The 21,318-nt window shown below is 42.2% G+C and overlaps 3 protein-coding genes across 8 annotated transcripts in view; all 3 read right to left on the bottom strand.

The window, feature by feature from the left end:
• The window catches only part of yrk (Yes-related kinase), a 14,744-nt gene extending 11,717 nt beyond the window's left edge, over window positions 1–3,027 (bottom strand). For 3 of the 4 annotated variants that reach the window (XM_068575115.1, XM_068575117.1, XM_068575118.1), the window contains exon 1: window positions 2,564–3,027. The gene's annotated coding sequence lies outside the window, so the exon portion shown is untranslated. Of the gene's footprint in view, window positions 1–800; window positions 931–2,563 lie in introns of those variants that run through there. The other variant, XM_068575116.1, reaches the window with a different exon arrangement.
• A 520-nt stretch (window positions 3,028–3,547) lies between these two features.
• sesn2 (sestrin 2) lies at window positions 3,548–11,771 on the bottom strand. Of its 3 annotated transcripts, none has more exons than XR_011077463.1 (12): window positions 11,013–11,771; window positions 9,451–9,516; window positions 8,604–8,792; window positions 6,542–6,724; window positions 5,762–5,989; window positions 5,536–5,668; window positions 5,332–5,447; window positions 5,130–5,213; window positions 4,654–4,760; window positions 4,408–4,552; window positions 3,778–4,167; window positions 3,548–3,687 (listed from the first exon to the last, which is right to left on the bottom strand). XR_011077463.1 is itself a non-coding variant. In XM_068576278.1 (12 exons), the coding sequence occupies exons 1-11, from the start codon at window positions 11,337–11,339 to the stop codon at window positions 4,209–4,211; spliced, it is 1,632 nt and encodes a 543-aa protein (XP_068432379.1). In that variant the 5' UTR covers window positions 11,340–11,771; the 3' UTR covers window positions 3,548–3,687; window positions 4,207–4,208. The 3 variants fall into 3 exon arrangements, 2 of the variants coding, with proteins under 2 accessions (XP_068432379.1, XP_068432378.1); XM_068576278.1 differs by lacking the exon at window positions 3,778–4,167 and adding an exon at window positions 4,207–4,262; XM_068576277.1 differs by having other exon boundaries at window positions 3,548–4,167.
• A 1,469-nt stretch (window positions 11,772–13,240) lies between these two features.
• matn1 (matrilin 1) lies at window positions 13,241–17,361 on the bottom strand. The gene is made up of 10 exons (XM_068575841.1): window positions 17,274–17,361; window positions 16,094–16,278; window positions 15,836–16,000; window positions 15,514–15,736; window positions 14,465–14,587; window positions 14,178–14,350; window positions 13,855–14,086; window positions 13,589–13,741; window positions 13,409–13,489; window positions 13,241–13,290 (listed from the first exon to the last, which is right to left on the bottom strand). The coding sequence occupies exons 1-10, from the start codon at window positions 17,359–17,361 to the stop codon at window positions 13,241–13,243; spliced, it is 1,473 nt and encodes a 490-aa protein (XP_068431942.1).
• Window positions 17,362–21,318: the final 3,957 nt, after the last annotated feature.

Here is a 21,318-nt window from a genome sequence, read left to right as displayed (position 1 = left end):
TTCCAGACTAAGGGCAAACAAATTCAGTTGAATTGGCCTAATAGCCCGAGATCCTGGCGATGGATCTCTTGAAACCTTGGCAAATGAAACCCAAACTATCTGCATAGCTTCATTATCTTTATATACAAGTAGCAGAACTATACAAATTCCATTACTCTATTATAAAAGTAAATATAAAGAAAAAATAATAGTGAAGTGTCCTTAAGTACCCAAAGTAAAAGCACACAGTATGTAAAATGCTCCTTTAGTGTCATAGTATTACATTTTTGGACCATTCTAATTGATGAAAGGGGAAGCTTTAATGTAGAACAATCTATCATGCTTGTATTTAAAATATTAATCTGAAAAGCGAGCAACAAATACCCATGTTTGTGGACTAAAACTAATGGTGTAAAAAGTACAATACCTCCCTCTGAAATTATGAAGTAACATAAACCGGAAATACCTCAAAATGTACTTACAGCGCTTAAGTAAATATTCTTAGTTACTTTCCACGAGTGCTGAACGATTCATTTCAGTATATTTGTTTGCTCTATAACAATATAAGCAAAACATTAGCACACGTTCAGTGCACACTTATAAACTCACAATAACGTCACCCTCCATCGTCACACTCGCAAACATCCTAATCCAAATGACACACCCTTTCCTGCACAGTGAATTGCAGATAAGCTGCTCCCCGCGGGGAATTCACTGCGGGAACACACAGAAACGCACACAATTGTTCAGATCTGTTGAGTTTCTGTACTTTTACGCTAGCTCTTTCCAGACTTTTCTTGTTCCTCCAGCTATTTTCTTACCTTTCTCTTTCCTCTCTGAATCGGCCCTCGCTAGCAGGAAGCCCTCCAGGATGCAGAGGGTGAGTGGAGCAGGAATGATAGGACAATGGGAAGCAAGCTGTCACCAAACCCTCACTCGCATAGCACACATTCAAAAAGAGTACAAACACACTCAGAAAGGAACTGGAGACCAACTGGAGGCGGGGGCAATGGAAAAGTAAGGTGTCTTGGTCATCAGAACGTCCTGTTTTCACATGAAGTCATCATATCCTCCAGATACAGGTGGCCGAGGTGGCTTGTTAGAAGGCATACATTAATTAAATTATATAAGTTTAACAGTCTAATCCTGTTTTTCAAAAGGGCTTCGGGCCGGCTCCTATGGGTGCAACAAGAAGAGGAGTCTTCCTCAGGTTACCCCGGTGGCTGACAACAGCAGCGCCCCTGTTCAAAATGACAGATACAGCTGGCAGCCTCCATCCAGATGTCAAACATCAGTCTGTAAAGTTCATCTTGGACAAGCACTTCTGTAACAGCCCTCAGCTGCTTAATGGGAAAGCTGTGACGATGTTGACGTTCATTTCTTAACCCCCACCAACTAAAAGACATATCCACGCCTCCCTTCTTCCTGCCTGGCCCAGAGGCTAAAGACAGGAACTGACCTCGTAAAGAAACAGGAAGTGAGGAAGTCCGGCCTTGGACAGCCTCATCGCTTCTTTCCCCATCCAACCCTCAACATTCCACAACTACTCCTTTATACAGACACACAAGACACCTTGAAATCAGAGGTGAAACAAAGATTAATGTAGATTAATGTGATCCTCCCTGCTGCCCATCATGATGAAGAAATAAACAGCGGGATCGAAAAGCCACCTAAAGCCACAGAAACACCTCAGAGAGATGGACATGTTCAGGAAGCATACGACCCTGCCTTTTCCTTAAGGTGGTTTCCTGTATGTGTTGCCAAATAAACCATGTTTACTAAAGGAATATTCCGCCTCTGGAGCAAACTTTGATATAAACTGACAGACAAAAGACCTTTAGTCTAAATTACTTTCAGAATTCATCTCTCAAAAAGTTTGAGAAATGAGCAGTACACTGAACAAATCGTCCAGTTGATCCAACATGATACAGCCGGGAATCCAGATCCTATGATAAGTTACTGTTTGTGTTTCAATTGAACAATTACTATAACCTTGAAGGTTTTTGATATGTTTAAGCACTTGTGACTAATGTCTCTGGTAAATTCCACTTCTTCATTATTGCAATGTTGGCTGTTTGATTTTTTCTAAATATCAGCATTTGCTGTATTCTTCCAGCATTAGTGGAAGTAGTGGTTGCTTGCTTAATTACTTCTCACATGCAAAATCTCCAAACTTCCTTTTGTCTAATAGTCAACACTCCAAAGTTACCCAATTTTCAAAAGCACTGAAACCACCCAACCATGTTAGGACTATTTAAACTCTTTTTTTTTAATTTAAAAGGGTACAGAGGGGTCTATAGATGTTCATCAGGTTGATTTCCTTTTTTTTTTTTATCTCGGTTACATTTAGAGTCGAGTCTCTCACTCTGACTTTTCTCCACTCATATTAAATAAAACTGTGAAAAGTTTAAAGCAAAGTGCATTTAATACGCTGTGTGGGGCAACTACCTATCCAGGTTTCATCAAAGCAAAGGAAGTTCTTCAAACGCACTAAAACACTCGTTCTTTAATGTGAATAGCCTACTTACTACGACTGATGTATATCACGTTTTCAGAGCTTCCATGATGAACAGAGAAGACATACCGGAAACAGAAGCCGTCGTTGTCCCGGGGTATCCCTGTGTCCCAAGGAGAGTGGCAGTGGCCCGCGGGGCGCGCGGAGAAAAGCCGCGAGCTACTTGGTTGAGCAAGTGAAAAAAAACAAGTGAGCGCGCGCCCCGTCCGGAAGACTTTGGGAACGGACTTGAAGCGCGCAGTGAAGCCACCCAGAGGACCGCGCGCGTGAAGAGGACCGTAGAAGACGGATGTTTAATAGAAACAATTCCGATATGGGCTACCTTTTAGAAATGCTGACTACCACAGCGTTTTATTCTATTCGAGAAGAATATGTACCAAACATGCTTCTTCTGTAAAATAGGACGGTACGCGTTAAACCATCACACTGGAGATTAGCTTTTATAATAATGTTGACAGCAATCATAAAATACAAGTTGATGTTCAAGCTGTAGACAACAACTAAATAAAACACCAACTCTAAGTTATACCGGGAGTAAGTGCAGCTTGCAGCACTCAAACACAAAGACGACCGACAGAGACTGGTGCTGATGCAGTGTGGGCGTGGTTTCACGCTCAGTTTGAGATGCAACACAATGTGCTCTCTGGTGTGAACGACAGGAAGACGGAATGAAACGTGCGACATCCGCGTGCGTATAGTACAAGAATGGGTGTTCACCCTTTTGCACTTTATTTTTCTTCTGTTCTATTTCTTCTATATTACTTATGATCCAATCATAGAGCTGTAAGTCGAGGGACAGGACAGCTGTATTGTCATACCGTTACAAATCACTTTGAAGAGTGACTTTGCAAAGTGAACTGTGGAGTCATTACACATTTCTTTAACTCTTTGTCTCCATCTTGTGGCGAGTCATGGTAACTCGCTGTGCAACACATCCAGAAGTCTGAGCTTGTGTTGAACTGTGTCTTGCGTTATAAACCCAAGATCATAAAATAGTCTCTTAAACTTGCCTTCAAAAGAAAATAAAAAAATAAAAACGCAGATGATGCAGTCTGATGGTTTTTGGCGGAACATAATGTCCAGACAAGTCACTTTTTATTGTGTAAAAAAATACAAGTTATTTGTTTGCGTCTCAGTCTCTGCCTGCTACAAACACAGGCACGAGTAGTCATAGTGGGGAGATCAGCTGGTATCTGTGGGCGACAGATTATTGGCCTGAACAGACATATAAACACTTCAATCGTGACAATTTAGTTTTACCAGATCTTATTCCACTTGCATACCTTACTATCAGGATATGTCTGTGTGACGAAAACATGTGCAAGATATTCACAGCAAAACTTGAGGCTCAACTGAAGGAAACACCTGATTCATTTCAGTGCAAATAAGTAACAAGGTTTAAATATCAGATAACCCAGTCGTAAAGCAGCATCAAAACATTAACACTGAAACTAGGGATATGCATAAACAACTATTCACTGTAGTGTGTGTGTGTGTGTGTGTGTGTGTGTGTGTTCTGCATTGGATTGTGGTACGTCTCAGCTGGCTCAGCATTTGCAAAACAAAAACACGTGCGAGTGAGTGCGTCATCTCATGTAGTGTGTGATGGCTCGTAAAGTATAAAGAAGGGCAGCTTGTAGCCGAGCTTCCATCACTATCAGGTTTGCATGAACCTGTAATATAAAAACAAAACAACAAAACAATGTCATTACCTTTAGGTTACTAGATGATAGACCTTTAAGTTTTGTCTGTAATTCACAATCTCCTTCTGTAATGACATTTTAAAAAGGAAAAAGAGTGGACACGCTGAAATGTCAAATGAATGATTCATTCTTTGTTAAGAAGGTACCAAAGAGAGATGTTGATTGAGGTTGAAGAGGCCGGGTCAGGTGCGTGTTTGAACACTTACGTACCTTTTCGGAGTGTCTGAAGAGTCTCCAGAATGCGTGGTAAACGCGAGCCGTGGTCTGCTCGGGATGACAGGCCGTGGTTTTAACAAACACCTTCAGCGAGCGCTCCAACAGCACGTTCACGCTGCCGTAGTCATAATCATCATAGCTGCACAGGTACAATGAAATGCATACATAAGACACAGCAGGGACAAAACTAATAAAAACGTTAAAAACTTGGTTGATTACATGGTCTCTAAGAGCACTGACCGTATCCCGTAAAGACAGTGGATGTAGTTCCACAGCGCTTTTCTCAGAGTGTGAGTGTCCACACCTTCATGCATGGCCATCCGGTTGTAGGTTAAGTTGCTCACAACCTGCAAAGATATTGGTAAATTATAATATGCCCAATCAATCTGATGAATTCATGTATATTCATGCATGGGTATTCAATACAAATTCAAAGGAGGTCCAGTTCATGAAATCTCCTCCCAGTAACTCAGAACCTTATAATATCAAAACTGTGTTTTATTCAGATGTAATCTGGGTTTTATCCAGATGTAAGATGTGATGTATCTTCAATATAATTTAAGGCTGTCTCTCAAACCAAATCCATTGGCAACTCATTGATTGCAGTTGTTTCTTGACCAAGAATCACACAACAGCACTTTTACCAGTAAACAACCTTTTTTTTCAGCAGGAAAGAGTTTTTAGTGTACTTCTACAAAGTTAAAAGGCGAGGGTACCTGGAATTTCTCATCCAGGAGCTGGCCCATGTCTGGCAGTAGTCTGTTGACCAGAGAGAAGCCGTGGTCCTCCCATGAATAGTCCTGCACACATCAGACACCAACATTAAGTTACACAGCTCTCTGAAGCTTAGCACGAACAAAAGGCACTGTTTACTGTACGAAATGGAAATTATTTTATGACTTAGACTTGAAACACTACCTGAGCTCTCATGGTGGGTGGCGACTGCTCTCCTTTCGGGGCAAAGTCCTCGTATCTGAACTCTGGATCCTCCACCAGACGCAGCACCAGATCAGGTGGTGCTTCTCGCACCACCGCTAAACGAACACAAAAAATAAAGAAAAAGTGAGCGAACAAACGTCAAACAATATGAATTCCGCAGGAGAGGAACACGTATGCAATTACTGGTTGGTATGCTCTCGCTCCTCTCCCTCTCAAAGCGAGTAACCATCTCCTCCTGTGTGCACTCTTCCTCCTGCTGCTGAAGCTCCACCATCCTCCGCATCAACACCTCCACCTCCACCGCTCCGTCCCCCAACTGAAGAAGAGAACATATTAACAATATGTGATGATATTCTAATGTTACAAAACCAATGCAAGACCTGGGGTATAAAATGGCTGTTTGACTCACCTCCTGCCTGCCATCCTCGTGAGCGGGGCTTTGAGGGCTGTGGGGGCTTCGAGGAAGGTGATTGGGTGATAGAAGTTGGAAAGTATAACCTCCGATGTGGTCGGGTTCAGGGTTTATGCCGCATCCCCACCCAAAAGAGCAAAGTGAGTGAGCGTGTGCCATCAGGATCACAGCGTGTATGAGTTCAGCCAATGACCAGCGAGGCTCTGCTCCGGGACACACCAGCTCCTGATGGGTAGAGTGGTAAGTAATGTTGGGTAAATAAGGAATTATATAATTTTTAGTTTTATTTAATATGAGTGGAGGAAATTTAAATAATAACAACCCAAATCCTGAAAAACTAAGGACATACATGTCAGCCTCAGCTGCACTTTGCATTCAGTGTTGGAAGTCAAACGGCAGTTTTGCGCTCTAAAGCTCACGTTACAACAGCTTCACAAGCGTGACTGAGCACGACGGCGGGCTACTGTAGAGACATGGCGCTGCAACATGGCAGACTCTGTAAAGATTGTGTAGCTGTGAAGCCCTCGAAACTAGTGCATGAGACCTGGGCAATTGGGTTCATTCCAGGAGAGTGACAAGAGATAGTTAGTAAATATGATAAAAATTTGATTTTTTTTTTTTACATCGAGAGCAGAGACTCTTCCTGTTGTTAAGTTATGCACATTGAATGCAGAGGAGGCTAAAACTGTCTTGGATCAATCTTGGCTGTAATAATCACATTCGGCATAATAAAGACACTTTGATCTTTTGAGTGTCTAAGTGGGTGCCGTCTCTGACCTGGATGTGCTGCTGCGTGATGAGCCAGGGTCTGTGTGCCAGCAGTTTGTTGAGGGTCTGCAGGCTCTGGAGTTTGGTGGGAGCGTGCTTCAGGCCACTCAGCCAGCTCTCCTCCCCTCCAGCGTCTAGGAAGCCTGCGCTGTGTTGCTGCACCAGGTACGAGCAGTGATGTCGAGCCGCAGCCTGTGAAACATAATCACCCCCTCCATTAAAAGCAAAGCTTAATCACTGGTCTGTGTATACCAGAGCCATGACGCATCCGAACTGCCCATGCTCATAAATATAAAAAGGGGTCAGAGGTTAAAGCAACACAACTACATTTCTTCAAAAATGGATCCTTTTGAGTCTAATAGCATGTCTGAAGTGAAAGGGCAGCTAATGTGATGAATATCTGAGCGATGCACGTCATTAAATGTTTTTGAGAGGATCAGTTTTGGGCAGACTCGGTTATTGGCTCACAAGAATACAGGAGCTGAAAAATCCTCAAAAAAGGGAACGACCTGCCAAGTCCATTTAGCTTCTATCAGCTTTCTCTTTGAAAAAGATAATTTAACTTATCCTGATTCATCTTGTTTCCTGACTTTTCTATTGGTTTTAAATGTGTGTTTTTGTGCAATAGTCAACTTAAACCACTGTCAGTATTCCGATGTCTAAATTTCAGCCATTAATTTAATGAGCACTTAAACATTAATGAGGTAATAAGTTCCAACGCAGAGCATCAAAATGACATCAGATATAAACATCTGGTTCAAGTTTAGGTTCACAGTCTTCATCCAGTTAGTCAGACTATTCTGACTGTGGCTGGCACACAGAACTCAAACCTAACTCCATTAATTGTATAAGATGCAAGCTGTTTCTTCACTGCAAGAGGTTCTTTTGGGAATATAGAAAAGCAGAAGTGTAGTTATATCACTTCCCTAAAAAGGACTGACGGTAGTGACTCAGTGTGATTGCTTTTATTCACCGGTCACTACAGCTGAACTGACTGCAAGTGGGCTGCAGTGGATACAACATTACAACAATGTTAGTCAAATTAAATCAATTCAGAATTGCATTACAATAAAAGAAGGAAATCATGAAAACTATTTGGCACACTTAGTCACAAAAATAAAAAATAATAGCGGCGGATTTGACATTTTGACAACGTCAAGCAATATCTCACCTAAACATTACACGGATAGACTCACTGCACATAATTATAGGCATTTATACCCATTTTCATTGCTACCTCATTTGACATATAAATAAATGACTATAGAATAAATACAAGACTAAAACATGGTCAATACCAGTAAAACATCTACTCATAGGCTTATGAATATACATTAGAGCATAATCTCTTTTTGCGGTTATGATTAGCAGCTTAAAGGATGCAACGCCACCATGATGGCAAAATCAGTAAAGGACACAGTTATTGTGTACTAATATTACTTGGATTCGTTTGTATTTACTTAGTTCAAACATTCTGATTGTGCATATATAGATCAAGAGCAGATCAAATGGTTTACTTTTAAGGAACAATAAGAAAATAACATTACCAAGAGACAAGCAGAGCAACTTTGTAGAACAATGTGCAGGACATACATCGTTCTGATAGTGTTGCAGCTGAATTTAAAGAAGCGATTCCATCTGCTTTTAATTCAACACCATTTTCTAAAATAACAGAGGGCTCCTGTGCTAACTTGTGTCCATCTCAGATTGACCATCTTGTCGATGGTGCTACGGGCTCACTCTAAAAAGGAAGACGATAAAACAAAGAAAGTTCGCTTCATCGTAAAGATCCCTTTAAACCCACAAATTAAAGCAAACATCGTAATAATTTGAAAAGTATAGGCCCTTCCACCATTTTAGAAGAATCCCAGTTAGTTTAGCGTGATTGTCCGATATCATGTAAGCATTATGCATATCTTCATTTGTAATGCTTTTAATTGTGTCTGTTTAAGATAAAGGTACAATTTTACATGCAGGTGAGTACATGAGGCCCTTATTGTAGTCATTGGCATTGATCTGAAAGCTCTGATAGCTGTTACTAGTGAACAATCTCATACTGTGGTTAACTCACCATAACAACAATGTAATGTATCCAGTGTCGGGGCAAAGGCCCGTCCATCTCCAACAAGGCATGCTGGGTCCTCAGGAAGCAGCTGAGGTAAGCAGGGTGCATTGCCATCACCATAGTGATGTGGTCCATGCGGCCCAAAGAAAGGAACGATTCAATGAGGATGTCCTGGTCAACCACTTCTTTTAACATCTAAAGAGAAAGAGCAAGACAAAATACATGTTGAAAATCTGACAACTGATTCCTTGACAACTAAACTCAGTTCAGATTTTACAATCCTTGAGGACACATTGGCAAGGATTCACTGAAATGTTTATCTTACACCTGGAAACAAACAGCATTTAAAAGCTGATACAACATTTTCACTTTCGACAGTGGAAACCTTGGAGTGAGTCACATGATGAGACATATTTTTGAGTCATCAGCTTTTGCAACATATGCATGCTATTGCTTCTCTTGATGAAATGAAGCAACCGGTGTTGCGGCATTTGAGCTGGCTGCTTATACAATAACTGACTTGACTTTTTCATGATGTCAGCTTGAAACAAGCACATTTAAGTCTTTGGATAAGACACAGAGATCAGCTCTGTGCCACCCTGGAATCGACATCCATTATATAAATAGTATGAATGAATAAACATTATATGGGAAATAAAAAGAAAACAGTGATAACTGGATTGATTATTGGAGAAGAACACTGCAATAATTTGGTGATTTCACACAATCACAATATTTTACAAACATATCTGCAAGACAATTTTAAAGAGTTTGAACTTAGAAGAAAAAAAAAAGTTGATACCTTTAATTATGGAATAAACGGATGTACTTTTAAATTACAAGCCATACGCACCTCTTTCGCAGGAATAAAGGCACTTGGGCCTGATGCCAGTGCCCGGGGGACTTCAACTCCTTGTTCCTAAGCAGGAAGACACAGAGAGTTGGGGAAATAATATCTTATTTAATTTCTAAGTAATCTTACAAGTGTCTTCTTAATAAATCATTGGTTCCACTGTATAAAATGTCCGTAAATACAACAGAAAGCTTGTTGTACTTCTCCAAACCCCATGATAATGTCATTAAATGACATGTTATGTCTGATAAACAGTGCAAGACGTGAAGCTTTTGCGCTCATGATGACGCAAGACAAAGAAAAGCAGCGAAGTTGCACAACTAAGAAGCTAAAGTTAGAGTGTTCAGCATTTTTGCTTGAAAACTGACAAATGCTAAAATCATCAAGCAGTTGCAGATTTCTTTTCCCCTGTGCTGATTGACAAATCGATGACTTGTTTCAGCTTTACATTGTAATGTACATTTATTCATTTTTAAATTGAGCAAACTACTAGAGTCGTGTAGGACTGTATAACAAATCCCCTCTGGACAGATCGACCGTCAGTTGAATCATCAATATCAATAATCCTATCACCAATTTTGTTGTTTTGTTAGTCACTGTACATACTTATATTTTACTGTATATATTATATCACACACTTCATATACTTTGTCATTTTTGCACTTTTATTTTTAAATTTTTCTTAAATGTCTTCTATGTATCTGCCGCAACCACATTTCCCCTTGGGGGTTAATAGAGTATCCTATCCTAGAGTTAGATCAACATACATACATACATACATACATACATACATACATACATACATACATACATACATATATTCTAAAACATTTCAGAGTATATGAATAATACTGATGTTATGTACAAACACGTTATTGAAGAAGAAGACAAGAGAAATCGGCATACCATTCAACCACCTTGAACTTGACGAGACTTTACTGAGGCTGTAGCAGCTGAACTGTAACTGGAGACCCCGTTTCATAACTCGCAGTCCATAAAATATGTAACCAAAACATGCATTCAACTCACAGACGTCATCAGAAGGCCGGCAAAATGTTCCCCTCTTGTTAACTCAAACAGAGGCGACAAATATCCTGAAAATGCGTCTAACCCAGCTTGACTCTATATTTCTAGAATCTGCAGCGAGCTCAGGCTCGCGAGGTGTGTGTGGTGCGTTCAGGGCACCGAGAGGGGGCGTGTCTGGCCCGCTTGTGTGTTTGTGTGTGCACACCACAGCAGAGTGTTGCGTCACCTCGTACGGTTCAACGACTGATGAAATATCAGGCAGTCTGATAGAAAGTTGTATTTAGCTGATAACTGAGACTGATCAGCTTCCACGTTATCGCGACTGTTAATAAATCATTCACCTGTTGTTCTTGGAATTGGACGATAAGCCAATGAAGCAACAACATCAGTGCTAAAAATAAAACAAACGCCTGCCTATATTGAGATACTTCTGGTTGGAAAAATATGTCCTGTGTTGTGGACTCAGAGTTGGTGTACCTCTCTGCTCTGCTGACGTTAAGAAGATGACATGCTATGAAGCACCGTGCAAACTTTACCTGTGCGGTACGCAGCAGCTCGGTTGCTCTCCCCCGAACCTCCTGCAGCGGACACAACCGGGACAATCGAAGCAGGTGTAAAAGTGTTTGTCTACTCAGCTGGGCCGAACCGGGCCGGTCGTGTCCCAAACGCGCCAGCACCCCTTGACTGAGCTCCTCCAGAGACGCTGCTCGCTCCTCTTCGTCCCTGCTGCACAGCCGCGCTAAGCTTTTGACAGACAGGCCGACGTCGGACTCCGACTCGTACCGCTGTCGACGGGACATGTCAGAACCGGAGCCACGAACCGGTGCGTTATCGCCGTTAGCCGGGCAGGTGAAGCTTGCCATCCGTTGTTCTGGTCCCGTAAAACCTCGAGGGGCGACGTCCTAACGCACCTGGGTTCGAGCTCCTGCTAGCTTACGGCGAGCTAACCTCACCGTTAACGTTAGCTTGACGCGGCCGTTGTGTTTCCTAGCTGCCGGGTTCTCGATGTGTCCGTTTGTCAGTTAACTGCTCGGTCTTCTGCTCCACCAATCACTGAAGCCACTGCTCTTCCTCGCGTTTCTCTCCCCGGTTACCGGGACTGGGAAGACCGTCAGCTAGCCTCGTAGCCGCGACGGTAATGTAACAACACTGGGAGTAGGTAGCTTGTATTTGGAATCTCAGACTAGAGCGTCTCCTTAAGTTTAAGGTCAGCTTTCATGAAGCAACACCCACAAAAATAAAAAAACAATTCCCGGCTTCACTCGCTGGTTTCGTTCAGCTGTTCAGCTTTTTCTCCTCCTCTGCAACGTCACTGTGACGTCGTGAAAACCTTTCCCCTTCAGGGTGCATGAACACTTCTCAAAACAAATGTTTACTGTTTTTGAGCCATTTCACTTTCAAACACACTTCTAACATTTGTAAATAATATATAATACAATGTAAAACATGTTGTTCATTCTCCTTTTTGCAGCTTTTTAAATATTACTAATTAACATAACTGTAGCAACAGTTTATTGCCCATTATTCTATTTATTCATCTAAGAATAACAATATAGTATATATATATATATATATATATATATATATATATATATATATATATATATATATATATATATATATATATATAATATATAACTTGTCAAACCAGATGACTGATAACAATCATTACCAGAGCCATGCATTTACTGTCCTCCATTTTATAAAATGAAACTGTGAAAAGCAACACATTTTCTGTATTTGTTTTATTGACAAGGAACCTACTTTAATTTGGTCCTGATCAGTGCTTTCTGGAAAGCATTTTATTACTTCAATAAGACTTTATGCAGAATTACGATAACGTTATAAGTGAAAAAGACTGCCATTAATTCATTGAAACGAACCACCATTGGGCTGGGAACACCTGTCAAGCCCTTGTGGTCCTCTGAGCCCACATTTTTGAGGCTATAAGAATATTCAATGTACTTTTTATATACATAATATTTAATTAACTCAAACTTTTAATGTGAGAATGGGTTTGTTCCTGTGTGCATGTAATAGTTTCACATTTTATGATGTACTTCCTGAATCACCTTTATTTAGGAAAATAAAAAAACATTAATAGTGTACCCTCATTATCAGACATATTTCTTATATTAATTTACCTGTATATATATATATATATATATATATATATATATATATATATATATATATATATATATATATATATATATATATATATATACACCATATATGATATTGGATAGGTGTGGGGCTGAGGGAAAAGAGGGAAAGATGACAGTGTCAGAATAGAAATAGACAAACAACTGAGGTGGACACACTGCTCCGTTCGACATGACAAGACACAGACTCTATGTAGTTTGGGGAAATTCAATATTGTGGCAGCAAAGAAGAAAACCCTCCAGTGTACCGTCACCGTTTCCCTATGAGGGAAGACTTTTATTAACAAACACACAGGCTGGCTATGGAGCTTGACCTTCGGAGCACACACACACACACACACACAGGCGTGGTCCCCAGGGCCACCGGTGCTTCGTGTCCCAGGACACCCGAGGGTGGAAGAGGTAACGCTGAGAGAGAGAGAGAGGAGAAAGGGCGGGTGGGGGGGAGGTGGTTGGGGAGAGCTCAAGCTACAAGCAGAACAGAAGTCAGGGTCCACGCTCACACAGGTTCCTCTTCAGTATTTTACAGGAAGTAAAAGGTGTTTTGTCTGTGTGTACGTGGGTGTGTGGATGTATAGTAAAGAGAGGGACATGAATCCTCAGACAATTTTGTTCTCCAGCAAGGCGATCCTCTTCGACATACTATCTAGTAAGATTTTGTCAAGGACATCAACAACGAAGACAGTGGCACAAAATATGATAACAGCATTATAACCCTCCCCCCAAACATCCTATTCTCACAGCATTTCACCCATTGTAAAGGATATATTTTTTTGTTAGTGCCTGTAGTGCCTCTTCTACTTTCTTTTGGAACTTTACGAGGGAGTCACATTCACAGGGGTCCTCCTCTGCAGGAACAAATAGCACACATTCTGGGTTATTAAACCACTATGCAGTGAGATGACTTGTTTTTAAATGTATGTTTGTATTTATTCATCATGTGTGACCTTGACAGATGTTGATCTGCAGCTTCTTGGCGATCTGGGTCATAGCTTTAAAGTCAGCCGTATAGAAATAGTGCTCTCCAGTTGGCTCGGAAGCGATCTCTTTCAACTCATCTTCCACTGCGTTGCCCACTCCAACAGCGTACATCTTGAAACCTGCAACATAAATATAAACAGGGTTTCCTCATCTGACTGGTAAGAGTATGTTTGGATTGTATCTACTTACACTGCACCCTTCATTAGGAAGTAACCCATCCTCTCCCTCTCACCGTGCTCCTTGGCCTTCTTGGCGGCCTCTCCGATGTAGTCCTGGCTACGTCCGTCAGTGAAGACGATGCCCACCTTGGCGACTCCAGGCCGGGCACCCTGACCGGCGCTGAAGCTGTTGTCTGTCAGATAGCGGAGAGCCTGGCCGGTCATGGTTCCCCTCTCCATGTAGGCCATCTTCTTCACAGCGTCCTTTAGGTCCTTCTTGTTGTTGTAGCGGCCCAGGGGGAACTCCTGCAGAAGGAAACGGAAACATGACATTGATGTGGGCGAGAGGGAGGTGGAATATTAGATTGACACTGAACTGGTGATCACAGACACGTGCCTGTCTGACTGAGCTGGAGTACTGAACCAGTCCAACGTGAGCCTTGCTGTCGGAAACATCCAGTTTGTCTACGATCTGATTGATCCACTTTTTGACCAGCTCAAAGTTCTCTGGACGCACACTCTTAGAGCCATCGATCAGAAACACCACATCTGTTGCCGAGTTGCTGCAAGCTGGTGATGTCAGACACAAAACAGGGCATGTTACTATGGTAGCTCAATTGCTGTACTTGGACAAATACCTTCAAACACATACACACCAACAAAAACACACAAACACACACTCACCACTGCAGCTGCGACCATTGTCCATGAGGGTAAAGCCATCTTTGCAGGCACACTTGAATGATCCAGGGGAGCTGATGCATACCTGCTCACAGTCATGATCCCCAGTGGCACACAGGTCCGACACTGTGTGTGTGTGTGTGTGTGTGTGTGCGTGCAAAACACACAAATACACACAGTAAAATATATTTTGAGACACACACACACGCACACACACAAAGGGGTGGAGGGAGGAGGGGTTGGGGTTAGGAGGAGAGAATGAAACTATGTCAGTTTGAAAATGGGAAAATCTAGCTTTGATTTTTAATGATCCACTGTGACCTGCAGCCAAGAGTTTTGAATATGTGTGGATGGAGCATGAGTCCAGTGGATCCTTAAAACAAACAGGTGGAGAAGATTGGAGTAGCCTCAAATGAACAAGATCCGTTTTGTCTGTTTCTAAACGTGAAGCACAGGCTCGTCCAATAACAGTCCAACACTGATCATGCAGCGCTACCCTTGGATGAAACATCTGCAGCGAGATTGGCTGCTGCAAAGTGAGTGGCAGACAGCAGGCAAAACTGCCGCAGACTGGGAGAGCCAAGGGGTGTCACTAATTAGAGGTTTAATGATTGTCACTAATGGATCGGTAATTACAAAGAGATCAGTCTCGCCTCTCGGTTATGTGAGTGTTGACTGAAGAACAGGAGCGAATTTCGTTCCTAAAGGTTGTTCCTGCCCTGCATGCCCTCGTGCAGTGGGAGTATATAATGAGTTTGAACGGTTGAATGAATACACTGTCGTGTTGTTGAGGGAGAGCAGAGGAACAACATGTAGGAATGAAAAGATGACATTCCTGACACCTTACCCTCAGTATAGGGCGGCAGCTCTCTCCACAGTGATGAAGGATAGAGATGAAGACCCACCCTGACAGTGATTCTTATCAACCATCTTTGCCTATTTCCATCACTAAAGACTATTCACAGTTTACTGCCCCTGTCCCTCTAACTTTAACAATAAAGCCCTCATGCTTCCTTCCTTCTTCTTCTTCCCTCCTCCTCCCCCCATCTTACCACAGAAGGCCTCCTGGAACTTCTTGGTGAGCTTCTCGATGACGCTGTAGCTCTCCACGTAGTCCACGTGGTCATCCAGAGGATCACTGGCCATCTGCTTCAGGGTGCCTATGTCCACACGTCCCACACCGATGGCAAAAATCTCAATACCGGCATCCCGTGCACGCTGGGCGACGTCCTTCACACTGTCCTGGGGACGCCCGTCTGTCACGATAATGGCAACCTGCAAAGGACGACGAGCCAAATAAGAATAAAAAATTACAATCATATAATCATAATGATGGGATATGTTGAGGTGGATGCATTTTAATGTGTGTCTGACCTTGCTGATATCGGGAGATTTGACACGAGCGCCCTCGGCCTCACTGAAGGCCACATTCATGGCGAACTGGATGGACAGACCGGTCATTGTTCCAGTGGACAGGGGCTCGATCTTGGTCACAGCTTTAATCAGCCCAGCTTTGGTGCGGTGTGTTTTCAGAGACACCTACAGTTAAATATTAGCAAGATCAGTAGCATCAAATAATTTGACAAATGTATAAAAGCTCCATCCATAGTGAAGGCCAGCGGAGCCCCGTACCTCGTTCTTGACGCGGCTAGCGTAGTTGACGACTCCCACGCGGGTGGCGTTGGGTCCCACATCCAGCCCCTCGATGACCTTAGCCAGGAAGACCTTGACCTGCTCAAACTCCGAAGGGCGAACGCTCCGACTGCTGTCGATGATGAACACAATGTCTGTGGGACGGGTTTTGCACAAACCTGCCGCTACACATGGGGGACAGAAAACATATTATTATGGATTGATATGATAACAGTTTTCATAACACTGTTATAGTTATTCAGAAATGGAGATGTATAAAAAGAAAAAGAAAACAGGGAGTGTGGGAGGACCATGGGGAGAATGGAGGTATTGAGAAGAGAAGGGAGGGTCACTATATAAAAAAAAGACCTCTTAGATAATAATATGAATAATTATTCAGTTAAATTATGAAATTCAAAACTGAACAAAATCATCAAGAAAGTGAGAGGTGGCTGAACTCTCTTGAGATAAGATTTTCATTATATTGATACAAAAAACACCGATGTAACTGATGAGTGTCATAATAATATTCAAAATAAAACAGTTTGAATGAAGGAGGATGTGTTGGATTTTGAATGAGGGTACAGGCGAAGCCTTGTTAAACTAAAAGCTGAAACGTAGAGTGTTTGTTTCTAATCTCCCTCCTCGCCCTTCACCTCTCTCCCCCCTTCAGTTTTTTCTCCCACAAACGCTTACGTTGCACGTACGCACACACACACATACATACATGCACACACACACACACACACACACACACAGACACACACATCACTCAAATTCAATAAATGCCCAAAGACACTGAACATTAATAATATTCTTTTGTAATTATACTGATTGATTTCAATGTAAAACAACTCAATTGAATAAATACTGGACTCTGTTCTGTTATCTCTTGTTATCTCGTATCTCTACAGCACTGCAACTAATGAACACACATCCATGAGTTATGGACAAGAATCAATTCAGACCAGAGGGATATTCTTCTAAAATGCTACCTGTATAAAGTCAAGAAATGACTTCATACTTAATCATCTTACATCAATTCTGAGGGTTACTGTCCACTGGAGATAAATATTTTTTACAGGATAAAGAGTGGTAGATGGCAGATAGCTCACCATCAAATACTCTAACTCCTCAACTGGCATTAGAAACAACTTTTAGGGTTAAAGGTCATGCTTACCCATGGCGGCGGCCGTGCGGAGGTCCACGGTGGCATGAGCCCCGATGAGGCCGAGCAGCAGCAAGAATAACGGTGGCGTAGGCGTCATGGTGACAGCGACGGAGGGGTGACGAGGGCGTCTGAGCGTGAGTGAGAAGCCAGAAAGGAGCCGGGAGAAGCGAGTTCCAGTGCGAGGAGATGGCCACAAAGTGAGACTGACTGACTCTGAGCTGCAGGTTATCAATGCAAGTGCTTCACGCACTCAGCCCACAGACCCCCCTCCTCTATAGTGGCAGTGTATGTGTGTAAATGTGTGTGTGTGCGTAGGTAAGAGAGGGAAATACCTGCTCTGGGAGGACCTAAAAAGGCGGGCAAGGAAAGACAAACACACCTTGATATGACTGGGATGAACAGGTTTGTGTGTGAGGGAGAGAGAGTAGTAGAATCTGTGTTGTATGTGTGTTCAAGTACCTGAGCGTGTACAGTTTGTGTTTGTGTTTGTGTGTGTGTGTGTGTGTGTGTGTGTGTGTGTGTGTGTGTGTGTGTGTGTGTGTGTGTGTGTGTGGCTGGGGGTACAGGAGCGGCTGGGGTTTGGTGTAAAGTGCGTACCAACGCAGCCCCAGTTGGATTTTGCCAAAGCTCAAATAAACACCAACATGAATTCCTCTTTTCTCTCCGCGTTCCCTCGTATAGCAAACACACATTTATGGTGCGGAAGTGAAGGAGAGGCATCATACACAGCCCACAGTGTTCCCGCCGCTGTGCATGTTGGGAGGTGTGTGTGTATTTTGTGCATAAGCGTGCATTTCTGTATAACCCAAAGTGTACGAGCCAATTCCTGGATTCTGGAAGTTCAGCTAAGTTCAGCTCCTGAATCATTCATAACATTTTGTGTTTTTCTATCACTTATCTGGTCATTGTCTCTCATCCATCTTTACATTACGTTACATGTCATTACATGTCATTTAGCTGACGCTTTTATCCAAAGCGACTTACAATAAGTGCATTCAACTGTAAGTACGAAGTAGGAACAACAAGAATCAAGACAGAACAATTTCTCAAATGAAGTCAAACCTTCCTCTCTCACATCCTTTCTCTTCTGCATTTTTGTAGATTTTGAAATCCTTGACTTTCGTACATTTTAAGATTAAATAAAATGTAGCCTCAAACCGCACAATAAATATACAAATAGAAGGTCAAGATTCTCTGACTGCAACCAGATCAAATGCAATTTCATGTGGTTGCAATCAGAGAATTGCAACCAGATCAACCACATCAACCCCTGACTCTTCTTCCCGCCTTTTCCTCCATTACTCCCCTCTCTGTCAGGTAGGCAGCGGGCCCCAGTAAACACCGAAGGAAAACACGCCTTCATCAATACTCACATACACATCCTTAATCTCTCTCTCCACTCCACATACACACAAAACAGAGAACCCTCTTTTCCCTCAGACATCCCGCGCCACCCGACCCAACCCTGCATTCCTCTGCACCTCCCTTTCCTCCTGCACCTCCCCACACACACACACACGACCTGAACAAGCCGCAATTGAGGGGGTTAGTCTGGGAAGGAAAGAGGAGTTGGGGGTCCGGCTGTACAGTAACTGGTCAGACAGATTTCCTACTGAACCGAAGCCGTAAAGTCAAGAATAAGCGTGTGTGTGTGTGTGTGTGTGTGTGTGTGTGTGTGTGTGTGTGTGTGTGTGTGTGTGTGTGTGTGTGTGTGTGTGTGTGTGTGTGTGTGTATTATGATGGTGATCGGTTGGACATGAAAGATTCAAAATGTTATTCCTGGACAGTGTGTCTCTGGTAATGGGCTTTTTGACCAAAGAGAAGACACCACACTCACACATGGTCGTGCAAACACAAATGCATATTGTAGATTCAAACACACGCACACACACACACACACACACACACACACACACACACACACACACACACACACACACACACACACACACACACACACACACACACACACACAGGTTATGTAACCCTCGTCTGCTTGGCAGGCAGGACAAGGACAAACATAGGCTGTATGAGCTTCAGCTGCATCTGTAAGCACATGTGAACTATTTCACAGGGCATTAAACTCACTACCTTTCATCCAGTCCACGTGTTCAGTGTTATGAAGGTGGACTGATGAGACGTGGCCACAAAGAAAAAAGTTAGATATGTCCAAACCGATCAAAATACCAATCTGCTGTGTGTGATACCCCTCAATATATTGTTAGACGGTCAGTTCCAATTTTAAAAAAGTGTGCCGCTAACTAAAGGTTTCTTACATGATGTTTCAAATAATCATTTAGTCCTCAATATGTCAAAAAATGTTTAGGTATTTTATCATTTGTCCAACAAGAAATCTTTTTTGCCTGAGCAACATTTGGAAACCCAAAGATAACGGCTTTACAATTAATGTAAAACATGAAACGATATCTTAAAATGTTAGGTATTTCTTGACCTTCAATGACTCTGATGAAATATATCATCAGAAACAATTACCAGACAATTATTCATCATCAACTTAATTTAACTTACTAAAGTCAATTTTGACAAAAATCTGTACCAGTTCGAGCTTCTCAGATGTGTTTTTTTTCTGGTTTTCTTAGTTGTATATGATGATGAACAGGTTCAGACTGTTGGTTGGAAACAAATTGGAAGATCATCATTATGATTCCAGAGAAATTACAATGGGACTTTTTTTTAACCTCTTTAAAGAACAATTATTCAAATAATGAAGAAAACAATTGACTTATTAATCAATCATTTCCAAAACTTTAATTGCACCCCTCGATTCTCAAAATTGTTGTTTGTTTATCATCATAATTCTCACAACCAATACAATGGTTTAACATTCACACTCACAAATACCTTTAGCAAATGTACTACAACCCAAGAAGCAGTTTTCTTCTCCCTGTACAAATCCTTCTCAGTAGTAAACCAGAAATCTAATATAAAAACCAAACATATTTGCTTTTTACTGAAAAAGGAAATGTTCCTGTAAGGCGTCTTTTATTGCCAGCAGACGAACCACCACAGGGTGCTCAATTTAGAGGATATTCATCACAATGGCACAGCCAGACCCTTAGTGCAAATGGAAACAAGTCTAAAACAAACACATTTCTCCATCTCAGCCATACTGCATACCGTTAGGCATCTTTACACAAGGCCACATTCAAATAAATCAGAAAATATATTACTATCAACATGGAGGTGAGATATTTAATCTGTGTCCAATCTGGGCCTTCCACTGTTTGCCTCTGTGTGTACACAGCGTTTCAACAGGCTCGTCTCTTCATTTTATCCTGTAAGTTGTTCTTGTTCTCCCCGGCCTCACTCCCTCGTGTCCGCTGTTCCTCCAAACCCAACACAAGTCTATTTGTTGTATCTTTACAAAACAAACTAAACATCAACACTCTAATGCCACCTGGACCAGAGGCCTGAAGCGCAGGAGGATCTCCAAACTGTGTTTCAGCTTTGTTCCCCAACCGACATTGTTGCCTTCAATCAGTTATATCAATAAACTTCATCCGCTAATGTCAACAAACTCCATTACTGGACTGTATGAAAGCAGTGTGTGTGTGTGTGTGTGTGTGTGTGTGTGTGTGTGTGTGTGTGTGTGTGTGTGTGTGTGTGTGTGTGTGCGTGTGTGCGTGTGTGTGTGTGTAAACATCCCAGGGTTTGGAAAGACTGCGATGACTTCGTGTTTGACCACATCCATAAATATTGAAACAAGTTCTCTTTCTTCAAATCTCAGAATACTGAGTAAATATTGTCACGGTGGAATCGGGCTGGACCAAAGCATCCCATACCTGTGCTTCCACACTCTCTCACACACGCACCCACGCACCCACACACCCACCCACACACACACACACACACAGTATAAACTATGTGCTTGCACACACGTGCCTTCCAGCTGCTCTGAGCACTCTCTGTTCACAAAGTTCTGGAAAAATGAATTACCGAGTTAAACCTACATGAAACCATCCTCAGTCACACATGTCACATGAAAGTGAAGAAAGATGAAACTGTGCATGCTGACAGACACACACAGTGATAG

The sequence above is a fragment of the Clinocottus analis genome, unplaced genomic scaffold (genome assembly GCF_023055335.1).
Source record: "Clinocottus analis isolate CAN_PGR_092001 unplaced genomic scaffold, fCliAna1.0.p SCAF_14, whole genome shotgun sequence".
Taxonomy (NCBI): domain Eukaryota; kingdom Metazoa; phylum Chordata; class Actinopteri; order Perciformes; family Cottidae; genus Clinocottus; species Clinocottus analis.
The sequence above is the reverse complement of the archived record's forward strand: the minus strand, read 5'-3'. Positions and strand labels throughout refer to the sequence as shown.